This window comes from Nelumbo nucifera, chromosome 8 (assembly GCF_055504915.1).
Source record: "Nelumbo nucifera cultivar China Antique chromosome 8, China Antique-T2T, whole genome shotgun sequence".
Classification (NCBI taxonomy): Eukaryota; Viridiplantae; Streptophyta; class Magnoliopsida; order Proteales; family Nelumbonaceae; genus Nelumbo; species Nelumbo nucifera.
Genome location: NC_142656.1, coordinates 29,071,101 through 29,080,394, shown reverse-complemented (window position 1 = coordinate 29,080,394; position 9,294 = coordinate 29,071,101). Strand labels below are relative to the sequence as shown.

The following is a 9,294-nucleotide window of genomic DNA, read 5'->3' as shown; positions in this document are numbered from 1 at the left end:
TTCTCTCTCTCTCCAGGCATTCTCAGTTGCTGATTGGGCTGATTGCAACTCTCAACTGGTTTCTGCATTTACTTGGGTGATAATCTTATTTCATGGGCCTCCAAAAAGCAGAGCACTGTATCTAGGTCCAGTATGGAAGCTGAATACCGCAGTGTTGCCACAACTACCTCCGAAGTTTTATGGCTCAAGTCCCTATTCCTAGAGCTTGGTATCCCTCTCATTGTTTCTGTGCTCTGTTGTGACAATGTTGGTGCTACATACTTGGCTGCCAACCCAATATTCCATGCTAGATCGAAATATATTGAAATAGATGTTCATTTCGTGCGCCATCATGTTGCCACCAAGAACATTTCTATTTGTTACATCTCTACAAAGGACCAAGTTGCGGACATCTTCACCAAGCCTCTTGGACTATCACGCTTCAATTGGCTACGCGACAAGCTTCAAGTGGTTTCCCCAACTATATATATTGCTTATCCTTCTCTATCCTTATCATTAGTGTAACAGCACTGTGTTTATCTCTATACTCTCCCATCCCCTACGTCTCCTCTCCTGTATGTATAAATACACAAGTTGCTCAATAATCCAAGTATTGCATTCAACTCTCTCAAAACCAATGTTGTGTTTCAACTTTTACATCTTATTATCAATGTAAATATGCATTGGTCTGTCATTTGTCAAGGCATAAATGTATTGTTGCCAAATTTACACTGAACTGTGATTTACACTCTATTTGCATTATTTCCAAATACAGCCTTAGTAAAATTTACTAGAAGGAAGATGGAAATTATATATGATACAAAACAGAAGTCAATGGCCCAGTAGATTGGTCGCTTGGCATCCCTTTATTTGAAGAGTGAATGCCAATGGTTCTATGCGTGCACCACTTCCACGATGGGAGTGCAGGAGATCCGGACTCCTTCTCGAGGCCAAAATCAACATCCCCATATAGTAAAAAAGAAATAATAGGCAGAAACACTTGTAGAACATAGACGTTTATTTTATTAAGCAAGGCAACAACACAAGCACACGAAAGTCAAATACAAGCACAAGCAACTGTAAGCCCAACAAAAGAGAGAGACAAACGAAATAGACGATGCTGCTATTTCCCAAATCCAACCAATAAGCCCAAAGCTGAAAACTTCATGGCTTCAATCAGCTATCAAACTCCTAAGGAGCTTATTATTATTAGAAAACCAAACCTGATTTGAAATTCTGAATCGAAGCAAGCCTACTAGATTGTGGATTGGCTTGATTCCTTGGCACAGCATGTGTAAAGGAAGGTCTTCTCCATGGAACGATCACATTTCAGACACTTGAGAACCATTCTTGAATAGTGGGCAGTGGTTTGAGGGACTACCAGCCGGAAACAATGCTCCTGCTGAGCTGCTTGCAACACTTTCCAGAATTTGTCCTCTGTTGGGGTTTTGGGTTTCCCACTGGAAATTTTCATGTCGAGCTTCTCAGAGCATTTACTCCATTCCTCTCCATTGAATTTGAAGAACTCCTTCACCTCGGCAAACCCTTGGAAGATAATGGCCCAACGATCCGCAATTGCGTTGAAGCTTGACATGGGCATTAACTCTTTCAAGATTTCGTCCTCATGGAACGGCTTCTCACAATTTTCCATCCTCAAGTACTGGTAGTTCTCCAGATAACGCCAGAAATCTATGATCCTCTTAGGCCAGGTGACTGATTCATTTCCTTTCTTCTCTTCCAAAGGCTGGAAGAAATGTTGTTCATTGTCCTTGGTTAGGGTGCTTAGGATACTCTGCAATTTTTGCTCATCAAGCAAATTCGACCCCATGTAGACGATTGCGATATCCATCTGGTTGAGCTTTTCTTTAATATCTCTTATTTGTATCACAAAGCTCCTTAACCACTGAACATCAGAACCTCCAAGCAAGCACAATGTCTTCCCCATCTGATTCAGTTATATAGAAGCTTCACATGAGAGAGACAGAGAAAGATAGATAGATAAAGAGAGAGAGAGAGAGAGATGTACCGATAGAATTTTGGTGTCCAAGCGATTAAAGATGAGAGCCCATTTCTCCTTGTTCCAACGATCTTCTTCGTTTCGCCAGAGCTCAGCTTCCTTATCCTTGGAGAAAGGGTGAGCTCTAGTTCCCCAAATCTCAATCATGGGAAGTGCATTGGGGGAGATGATCTTTCCTTCTTTGTCTAGGACAACCAGTATGGGCTTCTTCTGGTAGTTCCAGCATTCCTTGATGTAACACTTGAATGGGCGTTTTATGGTTGAAGGTTTGCACCAGAACCATGGCATTTGGTTCTTATCAGCTTTTGGGTCTGGGTCTTCTTTTTGCCCTTCTTCTACTATAGGAAACCAGATGACTTCGAATAATGTCTTATTGTATTCCTTATAAACTGTTGTTAGAGCCTTGAATTTTTCTGAAATGTTCTCTTGGTAGTAGTCCAAGTCTGAGATGAATAAGCCAACTGATTTGCCCTTGAGAACTTCAAAATTGAGAACATCCTGCCAAAAGTCATGCATTAATTTAAGCACGTTAGTTCTTTGCTTTGCATTGGCCTGAAATAATTAATGCTTGTCGTCTGTCAGTAGCATCCTACCTTCCCATCCCGCTTGAGTCCAGCTCCTTCAGCTGGCTTGATGAACAACTTCTTGATTAAATCAACAACATCTGTATGACTAGGTTTTACAAAGCAGTCCATTGCAAAGTTAGAACAGTCTGCAAGAAGTCCCAAACAACTTCTGTTAGATCTTAACTAATTGCGGTCTGGACTTCTCATACACTATTATCACCCACTCTCTATCCAGAATTGTGGGCAGATTGCCCCTTTTATTAACCCCAAACTTTATTGTTGCTGGAGGGGAAATGAATCTATAAATGAGTTTATTAAAAAACAATTCTGGATAGGGAGAGCTATCAAACCTGCTTGTTCTTTCAAGTCATTTAAGAATTTCTCCGCATGCTTTAATTCGTCTAGTCGCTTTATCAGTTGTTTTGTCTTCAGCTTCATCTCTTCTGATGAATACGTATACCTGTAACAAGAAAATAATTTTGTGAATTAAATAGATAGAAGCGAACACACAGAGAGAGAGAGAGAGAGAGAGAGAGAGAGAGAGACATACTTCACTTTTATCAATTTCATGGTGGAAGAGAAGCAGACGACTACAGCTCGAATCATGTGGTAAGCAACGATCCTAACATACAAGCTTTGGTATTCAATGTTTGTATAGCTGGTGAGACTGATAATTGGTTTTGTGAGATGCAGCATTTTGGTTACTAGAGAATTTAGACTCTTAAGATGCTCCTTCTCTTCTTCTGAGAGCTTCCCTTTGCAGAAAATGCGTTGTTTGAGGTTACGATAGGAGTCTACTTGGGAAGTGTCGTCTTGGGTAGACCACAAGTATTCACGATAGATCAGGGCAAATGCAGCCAGCACCAGAAGCAGCTTTGCATCATACGGGTATTTTTTCACTAAACCAAACATGTATTTTATGCATTCTTTTTCATCTCCATCAACACCTAGACGCGGTTTGCCCTCACAATAACACGTGCATAACATCTGCCCCATTTATAAATAATTTACTTCCACCACAATAGAGTTGATAATAAGGTACAAAATAAAACATACATATATATATATATATATATATATATATATATAACTAATTAAGCTAAATTGTTGATGATCTCAGAAGTTCTATTAATTAATTAGTGCAATTACTATTTCTATTCACACAATATTTCAGGTATTTGCCATTTATAAGAATTTAGGAGTAGCTCTAATAAGTGATAAAATGATAGAAAATTGATTGATATATATGGTATTTTTGTAATAAAATATTCATTAAAAATTAAAAATTAAAGGAAAAGAAAGTTGACGAAAGTGGTACGGTCATGTGCATGGAAGACCATTAACAGCACCCTTAAGAAGAAATGATCTATTGCAAGTTGAAGCAGTTAGAAGGGGTAGACATGAGCAAAAATAATGGGTGTAAGTAGTAAAAAAAATTATTTAAGTGCTAATACATTAACAATGCATATGACATTAAATATAATGAAATGATGAAACGGGATTCCTATAGCCAATTCCATGGAATTAGGGGTGGATTCGAGCCGAGCCAAGCCGAATAGTACTAGGCTCGAGTCAAGAGTTCATAAGCTCGAGCTCGGCTCGACTCGGCTCATTTTATATTTTATAAAAATATTTTGTTATATATTTTATAAAAATAAAAATTACATATAAATTTTTTTTATTTTATATTTAAAATTAATAATTATAATAATAATAATATTATTATTATTATATATATAATATATATATATATATATATATATATTCGAGCCAGCTCGCGAACTTCACAAGCCGAGCTCTAATAGGCTCGAGCTTGACTCGCTTAATAATCGAGCCACTGAATTGGGATCGAGCTCGGCTGAAACTGAGCCAAACCGAGCTCGAGCAGCTCGTGAAAAGCTCGGCTCGTTGCCACCCCTACACGGAATGAGGCTTGGAGATGAAGATGATGATGATAATGATGATATATCTAGCATTAATTAAACTTCTATCTTTAATATGGAAGGGAAAGAGTTGGCTTAAACAACAGTGCAGTAGTTCTAATTCCTTTTTTACAAAATTAATCATGGTCTTATCATATATTTGGATAATGGATAATTGGATACCTTCCAATAGATCTCCTGAATTATTTGAAGCAGCTCTAGTTTCAACGGATCCTGCAGAATCGTAGTCCAAATATATCAAGCCCCATTTGGTAATTATAGTGTAATGGCACATACTCTGTACATGTGCAAGTAAAGGATAAAAATAGGGTTCAACTATGATACCGGAAAGATATGATATCTGGGAAAAGCTTAGGGCCATACTCCGGGTATCACTAAAGAGGTCATGATCAATCAGGTGGTATTAATAAAAATTCATTGGGGGTGTTTTGATTGGTCAAAGCTTTTTCGATATCATATATTTCTGGCATCATAGATTTTCCCATGAAAATACAATACAATTAACATAATATAAACAACATGTTTTAACTTTTATGACATGCACTAAAATCGAAGGAAAGTGTTCATTTTATATGAAGCCCCATTTTTGTTATTTCTTGAGGTATTATTACCTTGGAAGACTCAGGTACTTCATTCTCTGGACCTTTCTCTTCAACAACCTGCATTATAGTTAAGCCCAGTTATACATTCTTATAAAATCTATCTACCTATCTATCTATCAATCTATAAAGAATGAAAAAAACAATAAAGAGAAAGAGAACCCACCTTGCGATAAACAACGAAGGCCGGTTTGAGGATGTCAGTGATTATGCGAACAACTCCTTCATAATCACTGAAGGCATTGCCTGATTCATGCGTCTTGTGGACCTCTTCAATGTCTATGTCATCACCAAAGAGGTAAATGAAACTCGAATTAGCACATGGGCAGATTTGGGCCATCCTGGTTAAATTACTCGAATTACAGACCTCTGATCAGCTACTCCCTTGGGCCTAGGAGGGGGAAGATTGGGCTTATATAGGAATCCCAACAAAGGCCCACGATTCCCTCTCTTCGACCAAAATATGCCAGTCTTCCAAATATCACTTTCTCTTCTTTTTAGGACCAACGAAGGCATTGCTACGTTTTACTGCATGGTATTGGCATGATCTGATGCATACCCCCACCTTCTTTATCCTTTTGGTTCAGATGGAGAAAATCTCACCATTAATCGGAAAGAGTGAAGCATATATACCTTACTTATTTTAATCAGTCCTTGGAAAAGGAAGAGATGCCAAGAGTAGACCACACTTAGTAAGATTTTGGTCATATTATGTGTTGCACGATATTAAAAAAGGACCAAAAAATGAAATCGTTCTAGCTACTGGTTTTCCGATCGACAGTTCAACCATAGTGTCATGTGTTGCACGTTGGCATATCTGAAGGAGATTGAGGTATCATCATATATTATCCAAAAAATAATGTGATAAAAGGAGGGGAGAGAATAGATAAGCTTTCCGGTGAGTGATGACTGACGTGGTTGGTTATGGTAATAGAAGTTGAATGATGTTAATACTCTCGCTTAAGTTGGACTAACTTTCCATTGAGCGTCTTCTAAACTCTTTTTCTTTCTTTTTTTTTCCATGGCAGTATGTGTTGCTTCTTTTCATGCACAAAGTGACCATCTAAACTCTTTTTCTTTCTTTTTTTTTCATAAAATATCGGAATGAACTAGGTATGTTGCACGTTGGCATATTTGACGATTATTTGGTCGAGTTTATTTTTCTTTTTTAGATTATAAACAACCACAAAAGGTTATTAGTTAAAGGATGTTAGAATCCAATATTTAAAGGAAAGAAGTTGTCTGATTCCCATTCTCAATTTGTCAAGAAATCCCTGAAGTCTTAATTAAGATGTTTTGTATAAAAAACTGTACAGAAAATTGGCCAAAGGGAGGTGTAAGAGCATAGACTTGTCAAAGTCTATTCTAAAGCACAAGTAGATAGAGGTGTACCTGTAATATATATTTTTGTTTTGTTAAAGAGAAAGATGTGCTTGCGATATCAAGAGTACAATCTATAACGATGGATTTTATTTCCATTCATAGTAGGCAAAAACGTACAAATGATTCAATGTATACTTTTTAGTAATGTTTTAGTTTGGTTTCCAATTGTTTGAACTGAACAGACAGCCCGTTTTAACAAAAAAATAAACAAATTTAAAAAAAATAAAAAACTGTCAAACCGTTGGATGGTTCGACTGCCCGGGTCCTCAATTTATTGACCAAATCAATGGTTCTTGATGAAATAATGGTTCTGGGGTAAAACGGAACCGATCACCCTGAGGTAAAATGGTCTGACTGTCTTGTCCAGTCCGGTTTTGAAAACCTTGAATTTTAGTAACAGTTTTGTTTTGCATTTTGCAATAAATTGGCTGTCAATATTACTATATCATGGTTTTAATAGTTTATAAAAATGCAAATTTATATTGTTTTTAATTTCTATAACCATGCATGGTTTCATTACATTTTAGGGGCGATTATTTCTATTGGTATAGACTGTTGCAATATCTATATAGATGAAAAATTATAAGACTTTCAATACATATAATGATGCTTTTGTTATATATAGCAATGGTTAATTTAATCCTTCTGTATATATAGATCACTTTTTTTTAATATAGCGATGGTTTTTGTTACATACAGTATATCTACACCCTCCTTTTTTCATGAACAACATTAATTAACAATTTGATGAATTATGAGTCTTATCTCTAAAATGTATAGAATATTCTATACTACTATTAAAAGTGTGAATGATAGTGCGAAACTAACTTTTGTATGATTAAAATATCCTAATTTTTAAATTTATTTATTCTCTAATTGTAAGGACAGAAATATAATTTGAACAACCATTTTTCTCTTCACTTAAGTTCTATTGGTATTCATTTGTATTTAAACATTTTTTAATACTTAGCCCATTAACCATACATTATCCGGGTTGAATGGTTCACCGGTTCAAATGGATAGGTTGATGATTTATTGACTTTTCAACAGTTTTTTTTTTTTTTTTTTCAAAATGCCGGGTTACGAAGTAAATGGAACCGGGTTAGGGTCCAGTAGAACTTTATCCGTCCGTCTCATGGGGGCATCTAGGGGTTTCATCATTGTTGTCCATTTGGCTTGAATCGATCGGTTGCCGTGCATGCTCTGTGGGGACCACCCAGTGTCGCAACTCGCAACAAAAGTTTAATTTGGGTTATAATTAGGAAAACATATGATATGACATGTCCAAAGGAAGAATCTCCATTCTCATTTTTCTGGCATTAAGCTTGGACTTGGTAGGAAGGGCTTCCCACAGAAATTTCCTTGCACACGATAGGGGGACGGGTAGCTTCTAGATTCTTCTCGATCTCATGGTGGAGTTGGAGGGAATGTCACTATAGAAAAGGACTTGTAGGCCAATAAAACAGTGTAAGATCCATTGCTAGAGAAGGGTTTCACTGGTTAAGCATTGGTCTATTAGAGTCTGGTTGGCGTGTGTTGCTTTGTTGCTGTCGAATAGGGAGTTGAGCATCTCTTGGTTCCAAGACCCGTTTGAGTTCACTAGATCCTTAATTCTCAATCTGTCTGTCATGTTAGGGTTTAAATGATTCTTCCTGTAAAATCGTCGGGATTCAGGGATCATGGAAAGCGAAGACATATACAACATCTTTGATGAGCCATAGGATATTATGTTTGGGTGAGGGAAGGAGTTTGGAAACTTAATTCTACCAGTGAGAAGCTCCACTATTAAACTTGGTTTGCCAGATACTTCTACCATCGAAGTATTTGGCTCGAAAGATGCTTTCCCACAATGAGTTTCTATCTTCTAGAAGTCCCCAAATTCTTTTTGAGAAGAGGGTGAGATTCATTTCTCTTAATTTCAACAAGCCTAAGTGTTTAATTAGATTTGGTTAGCTTGTCCCAAGCAAGGAGAGAGAGAAAGAGAGAGAGGCCATGTTTGTTTTCTTATTATGACTCCATATGAAATATATGGATGCCCTTTACATCTCCACAAGCTGTATGTCCTTTAGGGAGGATAAGGGTGCTCATTTTATAGGTGGGTAGGGCATGTGTGAACATTTGAACAAGAGTGGCCTGCCCCGCTTGGGATAGGAGTTGTACGGGTCAATGCATTATTAAATCATGTCACACCAGAGGAGGGGAGAATTCATTTTCCTCAATATAGCAGCCAAGAACTTTCATCCCATGCGGTACAAGTCAAAGGCTTTACACATGTCCACTTTTATTGCTGTTGGGCCCAGCCCATTATGGGATATTGACTCATATTATAGTTCACTCTCCTTTAGCCAACTGTTTTTTTTTTGTTTTTCAAAAAGCAAAAACAAAAACTAGGGTTAAATCTTTTTTGCGCATAGCGTGTTGAAGAGAGAGAAAAAGAGAGAAATCGAAATACTGTGCAGAGTTCATCAAACAGTCGGAGATGTAAATTCTGATCCACCGTCGGAACTTTCTCAGTGTTCATCAAACAATCGAAATACTGTCGAAAAAGAGAGAAATCGAAATACTGTGCAGATTTCTCAGTGCGCAGAGTTCATCAAACAGTCGGAACTTTCTGATCCACCGTCCGATCGAGCAGAAATTTCGACAGTAAGTGGATGATCATTGTTCTTTATTCTAAACGGTCGGATCTTTGATCGGAGCTCTTAATCGCCGGTTATTTGAGGTCGAACAGAAACAACTCGTAGTTGTTCGGGAAAAGAAAACATCTCGCGGTAGTCTTCATCAATTACTTTGATCAAGGGAAATTT

General features: G+C 37.3%; 1 protein-coding gene across 1 annotated transcript; it reads right to left on the bottom strand.

The window, feature by feature from the left end:
* Nucleotides 1-979: 979 nt before the first annotated feature.
* LOC148789805 (protein SIEVE ELEMENT OCCLUSION A-like) lies at nucleotides 980-5,493 on the bottom strand. Its single transcript, XM_088893105.1, has 8 exons — nucleotides 5,271-5,493; nucleotides 5,117-5,164; nucleotides 4,668-4,718; nucleotides 3,113-3,549; nucleotides 2,913-3,022; nucleotides 2,590-2,708; nucleotides 2,006-2,494; nucleotides 980-1,924 (listed from the first exon to the last, which is right to left on the bottom strand). The coding sequence occupies exons 1-8, from the start codon at nucleotides 5,442-5,444 to the stop codon at nucleotides 1,235-1,237; spliced, it is 2,118 nt and encodes a 705-aa protein (XP_088749231.1). The 5' UTR covers nucleotides 5,445-5,493; the 3' UTR covers nucleotides 980-1,234.
* Between the last annotated feature and the right edge of the window lie 3,801 nt (nucleotides 5,494-9,294).